Consider the following 22,813-nt stretch of genomic DNA (forward strand, 5'->3'; position numbering starts at 1 on the left):
CTTTCTCACCTCAAGCCATCATCCGTGCTGTCACATCCATGCTACCCCCCGGCCCCCCACTACACCCACTCTTACTTAATCTCTGTTCATCTCTTAAGATCTCACTTCAAATATCCTTTCCTCAGATTCTTTTGCCAAACGCAGAAACTAGGTCCATCCTCCTGATTTACACTTTTATAGCGCTTTGGTGTTTTCTTTCATAGCATCCATAACACAATTTGTAATTTTATATTTATTTCCATTATTATTTGTTTATGATCTTTCTCAGTAGATCATAAGGTCTTTGAAGCTAGGGACTGTCCTCTTTTGCTCATCATTATTTACACTTTACCTAATATAGTACCTTCCTAATAATAGGTACTCAATAAATATTAGTTGAATGATTAGGTAAATTAACAATTAACAAATACAGTGGATTTAAGAAAGTAAGGTAGACTCGAACTCTGATGACTTTTCTTGTTAATACTGTTACTCAAAAGTTTAGTGAAGGAGGTTAAGACGAGTGACTTGGATTCAGAATTTTAAAAGTATATATTGCTTATACTGACTACATTAAGAAGTTGACACTGTTAGGGAATTTTAGTTAGAATTTTAAAGCAATAACTCGTTTTGATCACAAAGAACTCATTATTTGTACCATGGTATGTTTGCTAAGTTTTAACCCTTAGAAGTGATGGTTGTGTTTGAGATGTCTACTAGCAGATACATACACTTTATGTTTTGCTCTTTCTCTACTTCATGTAGGTTCAGTTTGATCGTTACCTGTCAGCCCCAGACAGCTTGCTGATGCCACAGCTGAACTTTCTTCTAAGTGCCACAGTGAAGTAAGTATTTTTTTTTTTGTTTCAACTAGTTGGTAAAGATTCATATATTTTTAAAAATACCAAGCACATTTCTTGGAAAAAATTTACGTTGAATAGTAGATTCACCATTGAAGATCTATAGTAACCAACCTTGTTTTATGTCTGAGCACCCCTAAGATATCTGACCTGACCCTGTTCATACTTACTCTTTGCATGTATACAGCTCCAAAATCTCTATTCAGTGAATGGTTTATAAAATGAATGTGAATATAGTTGGATGTGTATAGCCATAATAAAAAATTCCCTTGTATTAACAAAGATGTCAGAATGACATTTAAAATGTTATGGAAGATGAATAATATATTAATTGTGCAGTGCAGATGAACTACTTTATAGATTATTTTGGATCTGGAAATATATTTTTAATTGTTCAGTATCATGTATTTATCAGGAATGTGTTTGAGACAAAGAATTGTACATTAAAATCTTAGAATGTTACAGTTAGAAGAAACAGAGTTGATATTGTCTGACTTTCTTGATTATAAGGAAGATTTTGACAAATTGACACCCGGTTGTGTATTAAATGCTTCCTATATAACAGGCAAGAACTAAGATCCAAAAGACATTTGCCCTGTCTGCATGGAGATTATAGTCTGTTGGGTCAATTAGACATGCAAACAGGTATTTATATTAAAAAGAAGGAAAGAATCAAACTTGAAGAACATATTTCAATTATCTGCAAGGATGCAGTGGTACAGAGTGGTGGGTGGTACATTTGTTTTCTCTTGTTCCGGAGAGTAGGTCTATAGCAGTAAATAAAGCAAGGAGACAGCTTTTGGCTCAACATGCAGAAAAATTTGGTATCAAATAGAATTGGCTGGAAATGGGATGGACCATTTTTTTCTCAGGCATAGAGTTAGGGAATTTTCCCATATTAGGTGTAGTTAGAATGAATGATTTTAATTTTTTAAATTTCATATTTTATTATCCTTTATAGTATAAAGATCTTATACTGTCCACATAACTGGAATTCTTTTTTTTTTTTTAAGATTTTATTTATTTATTTGACAGAGAGAGCACAAGTAAGCAGAGAGGCAGGCAGAGAGAGAGGGGAAGCAGGCTGCTTGCTGAGCAAAGAGCCTGATGCGGGGCTCGATCCCAGGACCCAGAGATTATGACCTGAGCTGAAGGCTTAACCCACTGAGCCAACCAGGCACCCCTACAAAGCTGGAATTCTAAAGACCTGAGAGACTATAAAAGGAACTCCATTATGCCATGGTTCAAATTGTGTGTGTTTCTTGAATTATTATTATTATTATTTTTTTAAGATTTTATTTATTTATTTGACAGAGATCACAAGTAGGCAGAGAGGCAGGCAGAGAGAGAAGAAGCAGGCTCCATGCTGAGCAGAGAGCCCGATGCGGGGCTCGATCCCAGGACCCTGGGATCATGACCTGAGCCGAAGGCAGAGGCTTTAACCCACTGAGCCACCCAGGCACCCTGAATTATTTTTTTAAATGAATACCTATAGGTCTTTTAGATTTAACCACACGTTTCAGTCTTAGTATTTTAGTATTGAGTTGTTTGGGGCATCAGTAAATATGAAACATACCGTTATTCTTTTCATAATATGCCAGTTGAGGGGAAATTTTAATGTGTTTTATAAAGGATGGCATGTAGCCCAGATGCCATAAAAGAGAAAATGGACAGATTTGGCTATAAAACACTTAAAGTTTTTGATTTTCTTTTTTCACAGAAAGCAACAATATAAACTAAGTTAAAATACAAACAGTAATGTGGAACAATATTTGCAAGTTATGTAACACACAAGTTATCCTTGATGCATTATCCTTAATATAGAACAAAATCCCACAAATCAGGACAAAACAGAAAAACAGGCACTGTATGTTTGGACAGTTCACAGAAGAAATGCAAATGGCGAGTAAATATATGAGAACATATTAGTGATCAAAAATGCAAATTAAACAGCATTGAGAATTTCTGCCTATTAGATTACTGACAATAAAAAGTTTGTTATGTGTTAATGGAAAGGGTCTGGGAAAATGGAGATTATTTCATATGCTGTTGATGAGAATATAAAATAGTACAATCCTTTTAGAGGGTAATTTGACAGCATTCATCAAAATTTTAAAAACTTATGTCCTTAAACTCAGGAATACTTCTCAATAGATTTTTACCCCCCCTTTCAAATCAGATGTTTGTCTTCTATTACTGCAGGATTTCAGTTTTCCATTTACTTTTATTGTTTTATTGATTAACAGTAATAATATAAATTTTGTTGTTAACAGCCAAATGAACATAGGTTTTGGAATATTGTCTTAAAATCTAAATTTTTAAATAGTATTTTGTTTTTATAGTATGTACCTAACATCCTGTTACAAATTCTAATATAGTGACATTTAAGAATTGAGAAATGCATGTAAGTAATAATAGGACAACTAAGAGAAATTGGTTATTACCTATAACTGTCACTTTTTTCATTCAGAAAATTTCTAAGATGTTATTTGCAAAGTATTCTAAAATTAAAGTATAACCTGTGAATGTATTTTCAGAAGAAAAAAATGTATCAATTTGGTTACTTATTTTAAAAATCAGGCTTTCTTTGAAAAAGAGGACATTTTACACAATGAAATTAGATTCACCATGAAAGCAGACTTTTTAACTGCTTTTCCTCCTTTCTTTGATTGATTTTCTTATTTTCAAAATTAACTTTTATCCTTATTTCTGCTACTGTATAGGCACAGTATTTATTTGATCTTATTTCTGAAGCATTTGAGACAATAGGACAGAACTTTTATTCGTTAAATTTTGAACCTTTTCAAAATGATAATTCACTTTTAACCAAAATTTACTTCATATTTTTATGTCACCAATTTCTTTTCTATTCATATTTTCTTTAAAATGTCTGTTGTTTCTTTGAAGTAGCTCTTTCAAATGTAAAATGCTTTTTTAAAATCGTATTAAAATTTTGTTAATATTCTGCTCTCCTGCACTTTACTATGGCTGCCGTACCTTTGGGACACCTATCACTCTTGTCTCCCTTCTCTTTGTCTTAGAGTTTGACTGCTTTTCAAGAGAGATTTTTATTAAATGCCTCAGCCTTGAAATAAACTATTGAATAAATTTAAGTAGCCAGGAAGCAAAGTTGTATAGAAAATGAAGAAAAGGGAAAGAAAATAGTTTTAAGGAATTCTTCCTTACTTTCTTCCTTGGGGTGAATTAGAAGGGTGTGTTCTTTTTTCAGTGCCAAACTCCAATATTCACCTTTCAGTGGTGTAAATACAGAGATTGGATTACAGAAACCACAGTTAAAAAATACATAAGTTGTTCTTAACGGCTTTTCTTGATGATTCAGAATTATGTATATGAGGAGTTTAAGAAATAAAGGAAATTATAGATGCTTCCTAACATGAGCATAGTAGAAATTGGATATGATTTGAGAACTGTTTTTCAGGAATCTTCCTCTATTATATATACTAGGAAAATAATGTAATGATTAAGAAATAATGTCTTTAAAGGAAATTTTTTTTAAAGAGGTAGACAGAATAATTTTTCTTTTTCCTCTTCTCTTAACTGCTTCTTTTTAAGCCACCCATATTAACCATTAGCAGTGCCTGTATCAATAAAAATAAAGTACATTTGGGGGGAAAATAGGACTGCTAGGGAAAGAACAGCTACTGGAAACCTGTGAGCTGAAAAATAACTGGAGCTTGCACAATGCTTTACAGACTTCAGAAAGTCCAAGCCTTAAAAGCAGGGTTATTTTAGTCCTACAGTAAAGACTACTTTAGACTCAAAGAAGCTCAAAAACAAACTCTAAAAGATCATGCTGATCTTTAACTAAATTAAGTGCCTTCCAGAACAAAACTTAGTGCCCTTAAGGATGACAACAAATACAATCAACAGTGTAGCGTTTATAATGCAATAAAAAATTACTTAGGTGAAGTAGTAGGAAAATATGAACCACAACTAGAAAAAAAAAAATCTATCAGTAAAGAGCAGACTGACAAAAGACAGTTTATAGAACTAGCAGGTAAAGTCTTCGAGATAGCTGTTAAACAAAATGAGAATTCTATACCCAAAAAGTATCCTATCTAAAATGAAAAATTAACAGAGCTAGGCATAACTGTCAGTTTGAACACCTAGAGAGAAAGGTCAGCCTGAAAAAGTATAGAAGAAACCATCCAAACTGAAGCACAGATAGAAAAAAATTAAATACTAGAAAGAGTTGGAGAGTCTTAGTGAATTGTGAGATAATATTAAGCAATCTCAAGTAGGTATAACTGGAGTGTCATAGTGAGATTGAGTCAAAAAAGATTTGAAGAAATAAAACAGCTTTTCCCAAATGTGATAGAAAACATGAACCCACAGACCCAAGGAATTAAATAACCCAACAGAGAAGACCATACCTAGGTACACCATAATCCAATTACTGAAAACCAACGATAAAGAGAAAAATCTTGAAAGTAGCCAGAGAGAAAAAGACATATTATTTGCAGGGAATAATGGTAGGCATATTACTGACTTCTTGTTATAGGTAGTACAAACCAGAAGACAATAGAATATCATCTTTCTTTAAATATCTACTTTGATAGTGTATTCATCAAAAATACCTTTCAAACTGAAAGAGCAATAAATAAATTCTGAGGTTAAAAAAAGCAGAGAGGATTTATCACTAGTATAGTGCACTGTAAGAAAGGATAAAAGAAGTCCTTCAGGCTGAAGGAAAAGAATACCAGAAGAAAACTCACAGAGAAATAATGAGCACAGGAAATACTAAATGTAAAAGATAGTTGACCATTTAAAACAAAAATACAGTGAATTTTGGGATTTTAACACATAGAAATAAAATTTATGACAACAAATGCACAAAAGATGGAGTGGGAGGAAAGTAGAAATGTACATTTGTGATGTTATAACATTATTATATAATATTTTTGAAGGTACATTATGAACCTTGCAGCCAGCTCTTGAACAAAAATCATCTAACATGTCCATGGATAAGATAGAATGCTAAAAAACAATCATATCAAAACAAAGCAGAAAAGGAAAAAGAACAGATGGGACAAATATAAAAAAAATAGCAGGATGACAGATTTAAATTCAGCCTTATAAATAACTGTATTAAATGTAAAAGACTTACACACTCCAGATAAAAGGCAGAGCTTCTTAGATTAGATGAAGAAGCATGGCCCAACTGTTTGCTATCTGTAAGAAATCCGCTTTATATGTAAGGATATAAATACTTAAGAGTAAAAGGATAGTAACAGATACACCATGCAAATGCTAATCTGAATAAAGCTAAAGTAACTATATTAATATCAGAAAAATTAGACTGCAGGACAGATACCAAAGATGAGGTATATTTTATAATAATAATAGAATCAGTTTATGAAGAAGATACAATTACTTTAGATATGTGCAACTAATAGCATAGCTTCAAAAACCAAGCAGTATAAGCTCAAAGAATTGAGGAAGAATAGATCCACTGACAATTGTTAAGTAGATATTTCAACACTGCTCTCTTAGTTGGTAGAAAAAGTAGACAAAAACCGAGTATGGTGTAGAAGAACTGAACAATGCCACTAATCAGCTCAGCCTAATAGAAGGATATAGAATACCACGCACAACTATAGAAGGTAACATTCTTTTCAACTGCATTTGAAACACTCACCAAGCTAATGTAAGAATGAGCAAAAAGGAACTAAAAAAAATATAATCCCCTAGTGAATATTTCCATCTGTGAACATAGTATGCTTATTTATTCAGATCTTATAGAATTTTCAATACAGTTTTGTAATTTCCTCATATAATCTTCTCTGTTATCATGTTTATTCCTAGGAAATAATTCTGTGACAATTATGATAAGATCATTTATTTTCCGTTACCTGTTCTAATTAGGTATTGCTGGTATATAGGAAACATACTAAATTTTTGTATGGTAATTTTGAGTCTGGCCAAGCAACTAAACTCTATTTTAGTTGTTTTTTTTTTTTAAGATTTTATTTACTTATTTGACAGACAGAGATCACAATTAGGCAGAGATGCAGGCAGAGAGAGAGGAAGGGAAGAAGGCTCCTCGCCCAGCAGAGAGCCCGATGCTGGGCTCGATCCCAGGACCCTGAGATCATGACCTGAGCCGAAGGTAGAGGCTTTAACCCACTGAGCCACCCAGGAACCCCTAAAGATTTTATTTTATTTTATTTTTAATATTTTATTTATTTATTTGACAGAGAGAGAGGTCACAAGTAGGCAGAGAGGCAGGCAGAGGGAGAAACAGGCTCCCCACTGAGCAGAGAGCCCGATGCGGGGCTCGATCCCAGGACCCTGAGATCATGACCTGAGCCGAAGGCAGAGGCTTAAACCACTGAGCCACCCAGGCGCCCCAAGATTTTATTTTTTTAAATAATCTCTACACCCATTGTGAGGCTTGAACTCTCACAACCCCAAGACCAGGAGTCGCACACTCTTCCGACTGAGCCAACCATGTGCCCCTAAGATATATTTTACAGCGAGTGACAGAAAACTGACCTGAGATGGAAAATTGACTTGATCCATTGTGACGTTTTTGATGTTTGTGTTAATGTTAAAAGAAAAAAATCAAAATTCTTTAACCGATCTTATATTTATAAATATATTACCATCTTTTCTTTTTAGTTTTTCAGGCTTAAATTGTTAATGACTTCTTCTCTTCTGTGATGCATTTGATTGCACTCTTAACTATGGTTCTGTAATAAAGCTCAATTTTAGTGATCACAGAGCCTGAATGTTGAAATAAGCTATTTTTAGAAATGCTGGGTTTATGGTAATGATGAAAGTTGTGTCATGTTGTTATGGCAACCAAAATCTTAAAGTACTGATTAATGACAAGCTCACTGATTCTGTAAGTAAGCAGTTCATTTCTTATCACAGCTAAATGCTTTAAATAATTATTTAAAATGTTTCTTGAACTTATTTTAAACTGGGTGATATCTCCATTTAGTTATATATTAGTCTTTATTAGTATTTTTGAGATTTATAATACTAAATTTTTAGGACATTGTGATGTTTGTAACAGGAAAAATCGAATTTCTTAATGCATGGTATTCTGATCCATAAGAAAACTATTGCCCTTCTGTACAATTTTATAACATCCTCATCTTCTCCTTCTTCAATTTCTTTTTTCTTTTTTCCAGCAGTTAATTTACTACATGACTGTTATCCTTGATACATGATACACTGGTATAGCAAACTCCTTTCTAAATGTGAGAAAGACTTTCTGAAACTTGGAAATAGGGCAAATTGGTCTGGGAGAGCAGTGTGTCCTTTCTGTGTCACACTGAAGCATTGTTAACAGGCCCCTCGAGAATTATTTAATTACTTGGGGGGATGTTTCATAGTTTGATGCTCTGTTTATTGTTGATCAAAGGCCCCATGCTTCCTAATGTCCTGTGTATTTTTTTGCTCCGTAGGACATTAACCCATTCTGTGTCTAACCTATTTTTATTCTAACCTTCCTTTCCAAATGCCTATAAATGACCAGTTCCTCAAAATGTTCTGTGAACCATCTTTACATCTTAATAGTTTCCCATGAAAGAGTTATTAAATTTTTGACATTCTTTCATTCTTTGTTTGTATGAATCATGTTTTTATTTTTTAAAAGTTCTGTTTGCACTATGATGATTATTAAATTGTCCAGAGGCCAATAGAGCACCACCTAATAAATTACTACTTATGAGATTTTCATGGTAGTAAAGAGACCAAGAAAGTTAATGGTCTAACTTTATAGATACCATAGCTTACTTCAAATTTTTTTTCCCTTTCAGCTGGCCTTTTTGCATATTCTTTGGTCATGTGAAAAACAGGACCTATCTTTAGATTTTAACCTCCAGAAATAATTCTAAGCAATGTCTACCGTAGCCAGACTATGGAAAGAGCCCAGATGTCCATCAACAGAAGAATGGATAAAGAAGATGTACACACACACATACATGCACACACACACACACGCACACCACACGAATATTACTCAGCCAGAAAAAAAAAATTTACCATTTGCAATGTTGTACATAGAACTAGAGGATATTGTGCTAAGCAAAATAAGTCAGTCAGAGAAAGACAATTATCATATGATTTCACTCATATGTGGAATTTAAGAAACAAAATAGAGGAGCATAGAGGAAGGGAGGGAAAAAAGATAAGAGGAAATCAGAGAGGGAGACAAACCATAGGAGACTTAACTCTAGGAAACGAACTGAAGGGTGTTGGGACAGGGGGTTTGGATGGAGTGATGGGGTAACGATGCATTAAGGAGGGCACTTGATGTAATGAGCACTGGGTGTTATATACAACTGATGAATCATTGAACTCTATCTCTGAAACTAATAATATATGATATGTTAATTAATTGAATTCAAATTGAAAAAAATAATAATTTTAAAAGTACTGTCCATCCAGCAGCTCTGGACTTGGCCGTGACTGATCAAAATACAGAGTGTAGATGTGAGGTGGATGCCCATGCTAGCACCGGTGTTCAGCATAGACCACTAGGAAACAATACTGCTTTTATCCCTGTCTGTACACGAGTTGATCAGTGGATGAGCATGTTCCAGGTTTTCAGAAGCACATGACTGACATGATTTGTTAGTGATTTTAAATGTAGTTAGAGAATACCTGAAACTTCCATTTTGAACATTGATTATTTGTCACTATAATGATTCATCGTTATTCGAGACTCTGTATTTCTTAAATGATACAAGTGAATAATTTGGGCCGAGATACCAGACAGGCAGGCAGACAGATAGATATACAGATACACGCATATACTTTTTAAGATAAAAGCTACGTACTAATTGCATAGTAATTAGCACAATAAATAAAGAGGAGATAGTAAAATGACAAGAAAGCAAAACTTTTAACATCTCAGATTTGTATATAAATGTAAAATATTTATATACAAATAACTGGTATGCTCACTATAAATCATTATTTAAGGAACCCAGTTCCCCCAAATAACATGTGTGTATACAAATGTGTGTGTGTGTATATGTGATGTATGCATATTGTATGTGTATAAATAGATAGGCACATAGAGGGTTTTTTTTTTTTTTAATTAGCAGGTCATTAAAACACTTTCAATCCAGTGGAGTAATTTAAGAGCTAGAAGTACCCTGTGAATATTATCAAGCTCAATATTTTGCCTTATGATAGTGAAGTTAGTCCTAGAAAGGTTAAATAACTTGTTCAAGGCAACAGTAATTAAGTGGCAGAGCTTCAGCTAGGGTCAAGGTCTTCTGACAGTGATGTCACTCACTGTTCCATTTGATCTCTACTATATATAGTTCATTAGAAAAAAATTACTGAATATGAGTGTGTGGACCTATACCTGGCTTTGGTAGTGATAGTGAACTCTTAAATTTGTTCAGAAATGTAGAAAATCATTATCAGTCACAGTTCGTGCTCTTTACAGTTTGGATTTGACTCCGATTCACTTTGGAGAATCTCTCTTCCCATTGCCTTTCTATCCTGGTTGGCTTTAGCAGCTAGCTGACAGGCCAGGAGGAACAGTCGTTTTGCCTTTCTTTATTCACCCCACTACATGAAAGACTTCTTTTCTCCATGAGCTTTGGTATGTCTTATCTTGTTCTGCACAACCATGTTCATTTTTTAATCCCTTCCCTCCCTATCTTGATAGCTTCCTAAACTGAGGAACAGAATGAGAAACCTTGTACTATCGAACACCAAATTTGAAAATAAATTGTAAACTCTTATTTGGTCTTATTGGCTTGATTTTATTTATTTATGTCTTAGCAGTATTGCTTTATTCTGATTTTCTCCATTGCAGATTTATAATGAATTTTCTGTTGCATTGTGAGTTGTAAACATTTGCAAGCTAGTTTAGCTTATAAACAGAAACGTGCCCTGGGTTACAACTAAACTGCAATAAATTTAAAATTTTGCATCATTGAGACTTAGGAATAAAATTTAAAATTTACTTAGATTTTTCAACAATCCTTTCTACATTTACCAGTTACTGTGGACTTTTTAAAATTATATTTAACATTCATTATTGTACCATATTCTGATTTTAAACTTCTTGTGGGAGGGAATAACCTTGTTCTCTTTGTATTCTTTATGTAGTATAAATAACACACTACATTTAGATTGAATATAGATCTTAGAATAAGAGGTGTAAGTAATGGATGCTTTATACCCCTCCCCCAAAATCTGTCTTACTGCTTTGAGTAAAGAACGAAAAACGCTGTGTCTAAAATTCATAATTTGACTAGTTGCAAAATGGGCATCAAATGTGTACTTAACAGATTTTTAGAATATTAGTTTATAGTATTTTTCATCGATTTCATGTATGGAAAGTAATTTTGCATCATACTGATGCATTTATTATTATGCTCAGTTAATTTTAGAATTGATCAGTAATAGATGACAAATATCTTGAGGGCTCATCTGGTTAAGTAGATTTCCAAACCAGTTTCTACCATCCTCCCTTCCAGTGAAAAGGTGGTATGGCCAGTAGCATTACTCCACTCTCGTCAGAGAATTTACTCAGTGTAACTTCCTTCTATCCACTCTCATTCTGAAAGCTTTAGCAATTTGGGGGAAATGTCGAGTCATTTCACCTCACCAAGAGTTTGAGACCCTGTCAGAACAGGGTGCTGATGATCCTAGATCATAAGTTTACTTTTCTCCTCATTCTGTCCAATTAATTTTAGTCTTTCTTAGACCACAGATACACAGTCTTCCAAATATCATTTTAGTCATGCACATTCCAAAATGGGATAATTATTTCTAGCTCTGAGGATCAGGGAATGAGACAGTACATTTTTTACTGAGAATTAAAGGGTATTTGAATGTGAAAGAGAAAGAAAAGCATCCTGGGCCAATGGAGGAATAGAGCAGAGGAATTCAGGTGAACAAGAGCAGGGGAGAGAGAACAGAAATTGTGTCAGACTTCAGGATCAGAGTTGTGATATGAAGATGCTATAAAGGATTCTCACGACAGCATGAGGGATTTCGACTTCTCAGAAACCAGAGAAACTCCTTGAAGGAAGGCCCTGGGTGAGGGAGAGACAACATAATAGGTATGTTTAGAAAGATTAACAGCAGTGCTTATAATAGATCGAATGTGAAAAGACTAGAAGAGGGAAGATCAGATGGGGGCTTTTTTCTATTCTGCATATAAGAGTTCGTTAGGGTCTGAACTGAGGTGATGCAGCATGGTTATGCCACTGACAGAAATGAGAAACAACAACAAAGTAGGTTTGGGAGTAAAGCTTGAAAGACGCATTTAAATTTAGTTGTAAAAATCAGAACAGATAGTGTTTTTGTCACTAGGCATAGTGATACATGAATAGAAGTAGCTGAGGATGGCAAGAAGTAAAGGTCATTGAGAACATAGAGTTGATGCAGATTTTATGAACCCCATGCTGTTTTTTTCCAGCCAGATCTTTAAAAATTGGCTTCAATTCATTTAAAACTTTTTATTCTCTTATGTGCATATTAGAAACACTTTTTGTGGAAAATGCTGACTTGTTGGAGGCAAGTGTCACTTTATTTTAACCCAGTAATATAAACAGATGAGAAATCTAAAATGTGGTTACTAGTGTAGGAGCTATAACTGAAAGGAGAGTTTACTGTAAGTTATTCTGAGATTTGAAGATTTGATAAGTATGAATGATGATAAGCCTCTTTCGTTAAGGTTAATGTGTTACCAGTCACGTTTGCAAAATCAGGACAATAATGGCAGGTCAGTTTCTGTTGCTTATCTAGTAACCCTAAAGATACAGCTGTGAACAAAACACAGTCCCTCCCTTTTGCATTAATAAATAATGAATATAAAAAAGTATGTTGGATCCCCAAACCAAAATAAGTAACTTGTGTAGTTGTACAATGATTTTTTATAATATGTACGTGGTAATTATGAAAATGAAATGTATTGGTTCAAATATGAAGCTTCTTGTAATTCTTAGTATTTTATTTTTGGATCATGTGTTCACATATTGTTTGTTTCGCCATAGAGAGCAGATCATAAAACAGTCTACAGAATTAGTCTGCAGAGCCTACAGTGAAGTGTATGCTGCTGTCATGGATCCAGTCAATGAATACAAAGACCCAGAGAGCATCCTCCACCGATCGCCACAGCAAGTGCAGACACTTCTCTCCTGATAATCTTATTTGAATATGTTAGCATAATGGTGCATCCCTGAAACTCTAAAGGTTTTCTTGTTCTTTAGTCTGTTAATCTCCTCTTCGAAATTGGATGGGTATGATTTTCTTTGTATCGTAACATTGTAGGTCCCAGTAATTTCTTTTCTTTGATCTCAGTCCCCTGGAAGTAAGTAATATAATCTTGACCTGAGTCAGGGTTGCTCTGTATCTGCTCCTTCTGTAGAGATGGTGTGTTCTCTGTGAGCTACCTCCCCAGCTCTATAACTTTCTGGAATATAAATGTATGGGGGAAAATTGTATGAAAGGTTTGAGGGATTTTTATTTTACAGCATTAGTTCCAAATGAATAATACATAAAAAAAAAACTTGTCTAAACTTAAGAATTAATATGAAGATGGGACAGAACATCTCCTTACTTAAGTGGCTCCTTATTAAGTGGCTTGCTTATTATTCATGTGAGGAGACATATTTAAACCGAGGAGCAGAAATACACACTTAGCAAAAAGTGGGAAAGAAAGAAGTAATTTAAGCAAGGTGGATTTTACTCTGTGTATACCTGGACTGAATTCAAGGTGACGTTCAGCAGTTCAAAAGGATTTTAGGTAGGGAGGCACCCTGTGCTGCATGTAAGTCTAGTGTCTAATTATAGGTATTTGTTGTATAGTCTGAACTCTAAATCCAACCATCTACAGATTTTATCTGGTGTTCAAACCAAAGAATAAGGATCTACTCTCACACCAGAGGAAAAATACGGAGTAGCAGTTGCTCACTGACAGTGTATCTATCCTCCTTGTGGCCCCTCACAAGAATGATTTGGGCTCTGACTTTAGAACTTTACCTATGAGTAAGATTCAGAATCACTGTGTTTTTCAAAAAAACAGATCTCAGTGTGTTTGATGTGACTTTACTCTGTTGGTAAGATTTCAAGGATGATTCTTATTAGCAAAATATTTTAATTTCTGGTACAACTATAAAAAGAGATGAGTCCCTAAGTCAGAGAAAACTGAGGCATGGGGAAAAAATGGACAAGGCTAAAATATTTTGTAAATTAGTAAAACTAATATTTATCTGACATATAATATTTAACACATTATTTACAGAACATGGCTTATTCATGTATATGAAATTTTAATTGTTTATATTAATATGATTCTTTTGGAGTAAGAGCAGTTATTTATCACTTCTTTTGGTATAAATCTGTGCTTTTAGTCTTTTTCCTTCAATAAGTATATATGGTATATAAAAGATAGAAAATAAAGTATGATATAAATCAAGAACTTAAATTTTATATAATTTATTTCTACCATGAAAAAAGATTGCTGCCTTATTGATGAATCCCTTTGTTTTCTAGGAAAAAATTGTATTGGGCTTTTTACACACAGTTTTCTCAAAATATTAAAATTATTTCAAGAACAGTGATAATTGAAGTACATTTTTATACATCTCATTAGTGTGTTTTTAGAAAATGTACTAACAGAAAAGGAAGTACAGTGTAGGACCAAATTGAGTTAACCAGTGTAAGACTGTTGAGCAGAATGTGTTATGAATATTATCTTGAGTACTACGTCAAAATAAAAGATTTTAAGTGCTAATTCATGGACACAACGCTTATATTTGCTAGATACTTCCTGGTTTGTGTTTTGAGCTGTTTTAATGTGGCATAAATACAACCTTAGCTAGAGAATACATGTGAGCCTTTTCTCAAAGAAAGGTATTTGCCTCGCAAAAACCTCTTGCTGAATTCTTCTCTTTCTTTGCACCTGAACTTGAACAGGTGACTATTACCTGAGAAAAATCACGTAAGTGGACTGAATGACTTTTTAAATTCATGATCACGGTCTTCAAATGGCACTCAGTATTGCTTTGTAGTTCACTTTGTCTCTTTGCTAAACTCACCTCTCTACTTTTCAAGAAGACTTTTCTGCCCTCACTCTTAGTTAATGACCCTCATAATTTATAGAGAAAATAGAAGCTGTTAGATTAATCTCCCTTACTTCCCCACCTTCAAATACTGCACTCATCTTCTCCATCTTTCCTATAGAAATTGCAAAAGTGATTTTTTATGAAGTTACAAACATAAAAATTATCATTTAAAGTCATAATTTTATAAAAATTATAAGTATCTTTTCTGGAGTTGAAAATTATAACTGAATTTTAAAAATTCACTGTAGGAATTGAACAGATTTGAACAGTTGATAAAAAGAATCTGCAAATTTGAAGTTAGTCCAGTGGAGATTATCCAGTCAGAGGAACAGAAAGAAAAAAAAGGATGGTGGAAAAAAAGAAAAAGAAAAAAAGGATGAAGATGAATAGGGCCTCAGAGACCTGGGTTATCAGCAATATTCACTCAGTGGGTGTTTCAGAAGGAAAAGGGGGCCTAAACAGTATTTGAAGAACTATTTGTAGGAAACTTTGCAAGTTTGTTGGGAAGTTTAATATATACACACTTAAGAAGTTAACCAAGCCCATGCTGAGATACACACCAAGACATATCACAATCAAATTATCAAAAGCCAAAGTCTAAGAGGGGAACTTTAAAGCAGCAGGAAAGATAACTGATCATGTATATGTGATTTACAATCATGATTCTCATCAGAAACCAGAGAGGCCAGAAAGCATTAGATAATATATTCAAAGTGCTGGAAGAACAAAACCATTAACTTAGAATTCTATAGCCAGCAAAACTGCCTGTGAAAATATAGACAAAAATGAGACATTTCAGAATACACGAAAACTATCACACCTGCCTTGAAGGAATGTTAAAGGTAGTCCTTGTGGCTGAGGGCCACCTGGGTGGCTCAGTTGGTAAGCATCTGCCTTCAGGATCGAGCCCCGCATTGGGCTCCCTGCTCCATGGGGAGCCTACTTCTCCCTCTCCCTCTCCTCCTCCCCCTGCTCATACACTATCCCCCCAATAAATAAATAAAAATCTTTTTAAAAAAATAAAGGTAGTTCTTGTGGCTGAAATGAAAGGATACTGGACAGTCACTGGAATTGACACAGAAGTAAAGAATACCAAGGAAATAGAGGACTTGGCCAACACTGTAAACCAGCTAGACCTAACAGACATCTACGGAACACCACCCAGCAGCAGAGTACACATTCCTTTCAAGTCCGTGTGCTGCATTCTCCAAGGCAGACCGAGTGTTAGGCCACAATTCAAGTCTCGGTTAATTTAAAAAGACTGAAATCATACAAAGTAACTTTTCCAACTACAGTGGCACAAAATTAGAAACCAATGACCGAGGGAAAATAAATATGGAAATTAAACAATATATATATATACTCTTAAATAACCAGTGGGTTAAAAAGGAAGTAACAAAGGAAATTAGAGAAGACTTTGAGATGAATGAAAGTTTGGTATAAAGCAGCATACCAATACTTAGGGTATGCAACAAAAACAGTGCTCAGAAGAAAATAGCCTGCATTAAGAAATAAACTAACCTAACCTTACATCTTTAAAAAACTAGGAATAAAGCAAACTAAACTGAAAGCAAGAAGAAGGAAATAATAAATATTATGGGAAAATACAGATAATATAGAATAGAAAAATAGCATTTCAGTGAATGGATGTGTTAGCCATTCTGTAATGCATGTAGAGATGTGTTTGAATACACATGTCAAAAAGTGAAAAATAACATCTGTTAATTGGTATGATAAAGCCAGAAAAGGCAACATCAGAAAATCATAGTCCAGTATCCCTTATGATTATGAATGCAAAATCCTCAACAAAATACTAACAAGAATATCCAGCAACATATTAAAGGATTATATGCTAGGACTAAGTAAGTTTGACCCAGCAATGCAAGAACAGTTTAACGTCTGAAAATCAATCAATGTACTATACCATATTAATAGAATAAATAATAAACATGATTACCTCAAAAGATGAAGGGAAAGCTTTTGATAAAACAAAAACACTCAACAGATTAGGAATAGAAGGGAAGGAACTTCCCCGAATTGACAAAGGACACTTAGAAAAATTCACATCTAACATTGTCTGAAAGCTTTTCCCCCTAAAATCATGAATGAGATAAGGTCTTACGCTCTTGCCACTTCTATTCCATGTTGTACTAGAAATTATACTCAGAGAAATCAGATAAGACAAATAAAAGACAGATGGAAAAGGAAGAAGTAGAACTATGGCCTGTTGAAGACAGTATGAGTGTGTATATCTATCATATATTTATGTTTATCTACCTATCTATATGGTCATACATGTATTAGAACCAATAAACAAGTGAAGCGACATTGCAGTATATAGACCAGTATGCAAAAATCTGTTGTATTGCTGTACACTAGTAATGAACAATCTGAAGAAGTAAGAAAACAGTCCCATTTACAGTAGCACCACAAAGAGTAAAATACTTAGGAATAGATTTAACCAAGCAAGTGATATACTTATCCACAGCAAACTACAAAACATGGTTGAAAGAAATTAAAGGTGGTCTAAGTAGATGGAAAGACATTTCATGTTCATAGCAAGGAAATAGAGGACTTGGACAACTCATATACATCCATTGTCAAGTGAGTTTTTTACAAAGCTGCCAAGTCCTGTCAATGGGGAAAGAATAATCTTTTTAGCAAATGACACCAGAACAACTTGAAATCCACAAGGAATAAGACTGAAGTTGGGTGTGCCTGGCTGGCTCACTCAGTTTGTGCAACTCTTGATCTCAGGGCTGTGGAATTGAGCCCCACGTTGGTTGCCGAGATTACTTTTGTTTTGTTTGATCTACAGTCATCTTTTTTTTTTATTATGTTGTCACCATACAGTTCGTTACTTTTTGAAGTAGTGTTCCATGATTCATTGTTTGTGTAGTCACCCAGTGTTCCATGTAATAACGTGCCCTCCTTAATACCCATACCAGGCTGACCCATCCCCTCACCCCCATCCCCTCTGAAACCCTTAATTTGTTTCTTGGAGTCCATAGTCCTGTGGTTTGTCTCCCCTTCCCAATTCCTCCCTCCTTCATTTTTCCCTTCCTTCTTCTAGTATCCTTGATGCTATTCCTTATGTTCCACAAATAAGTGAAACCATATGATAATTGACTTCTCTGCTTGACTTATTTCACTCAGCATAATCTCCTCCAGTTCTGTCCTTGTTGATGCAAAAGTTGAGTGTTCCTCCTTCCTGATGGCTGAGTAATATTCCATTGTATATATGGACCACATCTTCTTTATACATTCATCTGCTAAAGGGCATCTCAGCTCTTTCCACAGTTTGACTGTTGTGGATATGCTGCTATGAACATTGGGGTGCACGTGCCCCTTCTTTTCAGTACATCTGTATCTTTGGGGTAGATACCCCAGTAGTGCAATTGCTGAGTCGTAGGGTAGCTCTATTTTAAATTTTTGAGGACCCTCCACAGTTTTCCAAAGTAGCTGTACGAACTTGCAGTCACACCAACCGTGTAAGAGGATTCCCTTCTCCACAACCTCTCCAACATTTGTTGTTTCTTGCATTGTTAATTTTTGCCATTCTAACTGGTATAAGGTGGTATCTCCCTGTGGTTTTGATTTGAATGTCCCTGATGGCTAATGATGACAAACATTTTTTCATGTGTGTTAGCCATTTGTATGACTTCTTTGGAGAAGTGTCTGTTTATGTCTTCTGCCCATTGTTTGACTTGATTATTTGTTTTTTGGGTGTTGAGGGTGCAGAGATTACTTAAAAATAAAATCTTAAAAAAAAGATTGAAGTTGGAGCCCGTTCGTGACATATACAAAAGTTAACTCCGAATGGGTCAAAGTTCTCAATGTAGAAGTTAAAAACTGTAAAACTCTCGGAAGGAAACAGGTATAAATCTTTGTGACCTTGTATTAGGCAACAAGTTTTCACCTTTTATATAATACGGATTTTTAATCAGAGTCACATAATATTGTTGAGTACTTGGAGGTCAGCTTATTTTTCCTATTTAGTTAAATATACTGTTTAGATAATATTATAAATAACTAGGTCTACATATGGTTACTTTAGGGCTATAATCGTACTTAAGCACAATTATCTTGAAAATATGTATTTATTTCCCCTTAGAAAGTGCTTTTGGAGATAGATGATGTAATTATGTATTTTCACATCCACACATGAAATGACTATAAATTGGCTAAGAAATGAATATAAAAATCATTTAATAATAGCATGCTCATCTATCAAATCCAACTAACATTAATGTTAAAAACTTTCTTAGCACTTACAATTTAATAAGTAAAAATAAATGGTACTAAGCTTATGAAAATAAGGGAAATTGCTGGGGACGAAAAATGTCATATAAAATATTTGCTTGCTTCGAGAGGATATATCATTGTTTGACAAAGTGTTTTTTCATTGTATATTTTATTTTATTTTTAAAGATTTTTATTTATTTATTTGACAGACAGATCACAGGCAGGCAGAGAGAGAGGAGGAAGCAAGCTCCCCGCTGAGCAGAGCGCCTGATGCGGGGCTTGGTCCTAGGACCCCGAGACCGTGACCCGAGCCAGAGGCAGAGGCCCCAACCCACTGAGCCACACAGGCGCCCCCATTATATATTTTAAACAGTTAAAGTCCCAGTCAATCTAGGAGTTTCAAAGCTAATAGCTTTGCCACCAGGATATTAATTTACTTGAATATTCTCTTTATTTCTTTCAATGTCAAGTTCTGAAATTCCACTGGAGCGAGCATTATTTTTTGCCTACTAAAAGCAAAATGACAAGAAACAAGAGTGGTTTTTCTTGTGCAAGCTAGCATCAAAAGTTAGGTCTCGTGTGTTGAAATGCCACGAACCCTCGTAAGGGGTATCAAATATATGAGCCTACTTTGGAGAATTCAGACAAGAGCTGACTGCTGTTTGCTATCCAGGCCTCAGACGGAATATAAAATGGTAATGAGCAGAGCACTGTGGTTGAAAATGCATTTGCCTGAGAAGCCAAATCTTAAAAAGGAATTCAAAGATTTGGTTAGTATTCCACAGCCTTGCAATATGCACTTAATAGAAGACCAGGAATTTTTCTTGCTTGAAAACTGTATTAGCTCCTTTTCACAAAGATGTAGCAAAGCAAGCATTCAGAAGTCAGAAGGCTGCTGTTGCTGCCGTTAAAAACAACGAAAACAAAAACAGCATGTCAAGTTACCCTGCCTTTATTCTGAATCCTACCTACAAAGAGGAAATCACTTAGCCACTGAGTATTAACAGGTTAATGTAATGAATCATACAATAATAAATTATAATAGAGTTTGCAGAAACCCAGAAATGTGCAAATACACTCCTGTGGTTAACCTGTGATTCTGCTTGCACGTGGTAAATTGTTAGCCATGGTGTTGCTCTTGGTAACCACAGGTTATCAGGGGCTGATGGAGAATTCCTATTGCTTCCTACTTTGTATGTGGTAAGAGTGGGATGAGGCTAGAGTTTACTCTGTCATAAATTTTTATGTATGTGGGCACATTTCTGGATCTTGTTTGTATTCTTTTCATAGGTTTCCTTATTCCTGCACCAATAACATATGTTTTAATATCATAACTTTATAATCTTAGCATGTGGTAGGATGGTCCATTTTGTCTTTATCATCTAGAATGTCTCAGGCATTCTTGGCTTTTTGCTCTTCCACTTCTCGGTTTTAGAATCAGTTATTTCTCAGGCAGTAGTCAAGCGTATGGTTGGGATTACTTTGTATCTATATATCAAGTTACGTACAATTAATATCTTTATGATGTTAAATAATCCAAATCATGAACATGTTAAATTTTCGCTATGTAATGAGAGTAGTTCTAGTGTCCTTCAAAAAAAAAATTTATATTTCTTCATATGAATTCATTCCTAACACAGTTCTTGTTCAGAGTGTAAATGGTATCTTTTTTTTTTTTTAAGATTTTATTTATTTGACAGAGATCACAAGTAGGCAGAGAGGCAGGCAGAGAGAAAGGAGGAAACAGACTCCCTGCTGAGCAGAGAGCCCGATGCGGGGCTCAATCCCAGGACCCTGGGATCATGACTGAGCCGAAGGCAGAGGCTTTAACCCACTGAGCCACCCAGGTGCCCTGGTATCTGTTTTTTAATTACATTTTAAAATCTGTTGCTGTATATAAAAACAGAATTGATTTTTATATGTTGATTATATGAGATCTAAGCAATTAACTCAATGTATCTAATATAATTTCTATGCTTTGAGTTTTCTGTATAGACATTTATATTACTTGAGACTAGATGACAGTGTTGTTTCTTTCTTTGCAATCTATATGCCCTCCATTTCTTTTGTTGTCTTAACATGATAACCTAGGACTGCCAGCACAGTGTTAACCAAGAGCAATGATAATGGACATGTTTCATAATTCAGATTTTAAAGATGACATTCCCAGTATCTCACCATTAAGAATTACGTTTGCTGTAGGTTTTCTGTAGATTCATCAGAGGGCATCATATGATCATCAGAACACATTTAATATTAATGTGGTCAATGACATTTATTGTTTTTCTGATCATAAACCACTCTTGCATTGCTGGGATAATCCTATATTGATTGCATTATTTTCTCTTCCTGTACAAACCACTGGATTTAGTTTTGTTTTATATAGTGACTAGTGACCTTGCTAAATTTGTGAGTTAATTCGAAACTTTATTTGCAGATTTTTTGGTAAACTTTATAAATTAAATCACATAGTCAGTGATTAATGACAGTTTTATTTCTTGTTCTTAGTCTTGCTGGCTTTATGACACTGTGCAGTGTTCAGCAGTACATTACAGTGTTGAATAGAAGTGGTAATCATCACCACTCCTGTCTTTTTCCAAAATGTGAGGAGGGAGGGAGAGCTTTTATTTGACTGATATTTTGTAGAAAAGCTTTATCAAATTAAGAAAGCTCCCTTCTGGGATGCTTGGGTGGCTCAGTTGGTTAAGTGGCTGCTTAGATTCGGCTCAGGTCATGATCCCAGCATCCTGAGATCAAGTCTCACATTGGGCTCCTTGCTCAGCGGGGAGCCTGCTTCTTCCTCTGCCTCTGCCTGTCACTCTGTCTGCCTGTGCTCACTCTGTCTGACAAATAAATAAATAAAATCTTTAAAAAAAAAAAAAAAAAGAAAGCAAGCTCCCTTCTGTTCCTGGTTTGTTATGATTACTTTAAATCATGAATGAGTTTTGAATTTTATCAAATGTGGGGTTTTTTTCTGTATCTATTTAGTTGACTGTATAGGCTTTCTCCGCCCTTATTTGCTTAATGTGGAGAATTTCAAATGTCAAAACGACTTTGCATTCCTGGAATAAACCCAATGGTCGTAATGTACAATCTTTTTTATATACCTCTTGATTTATTTATATTTTATTTAGAATTTTTGTTTTTATGTTCATGGCCTGTAGATTACCTTGTGATTTTCCTTTCTTTTAATATCTTTGGTCTGATTTGGCTAACAAGACTGTGCTGACCTCATAAAACAGATTAGCATGTAAGATCTTCTTCTCTTATCTGAAATAGTTTGAGTAAGATTGTTGTTATTTCTTCCATAAATACTTGAATGAATTCCAAGTGCAGCCAACTACGTAGAGATGTCTCTGTGGAAAGGTTATTTTAAATTTCCAATTCAATTTTTAAAACATATGCAGGAGTATTCATGTGGTTCATTTCTTCTTGTGTCAGTTTTGATGAATTCTGTTTTTCAAGACATATGCCCCTTCTCCTAAATTTGTCATTCCATCACTCTCCTTACTGTCCTCTTAACCTTTTTTAATGTGTGTGGACATGATATTAATAATTTATGTTTTCTTTTTTGATTAGTCTTGCTAGGAGTTACGAATTTTGTGTCTTTTCAAAGAGTCTGTTATCGATGTGGCTGATTATCTCTATTTTATGTTT

General features: G+C 34.6%; 1 protein-coding gene across 1 annotated transcript in view; it reads left to right on the forward strand.

Moving 5' to 3' along the window:
• The window catches only part of COG6 (component of oligomeric golgi complex 6), an 88,028-nt gene extending 70,153 nt beyond the window's left edge, over nucleotides 1–17,875 (forward strand). The window contains exons 18-19 of the mRNA XM_045978229.1: nucleotides 745–824; nucleotides 12,839–17,875. Of these exons, the coding sequence (XP_045834185.1) occupies nucleotides 745–824; nucleotides 12,839–12,986 (228 nt within the window). The 3' untranslated portion in view covers nucleotides 12,987–17,875. The remainder of the gene's footprint in view (nucleotides 1–744; nucleotides 825–12,838) is intronic.
• Nucleotides 17,876–22,813: the final 4,938 nt, after the last annotated feature.

Source organism: Meles meles, chromosome 14, assembly GCF_922984935.1.
Source record: "Meles meles chromosome 14, mMelMel3.1 paternal haplotype, whole genome shotgun sequence".
Classification (NCBI taxonomy): domain Eukaryota; kingdom Metazoa; phylum Chordata; class Mammalia; order Carnivora; family Mustelidae; genus Meles; species Meles meles.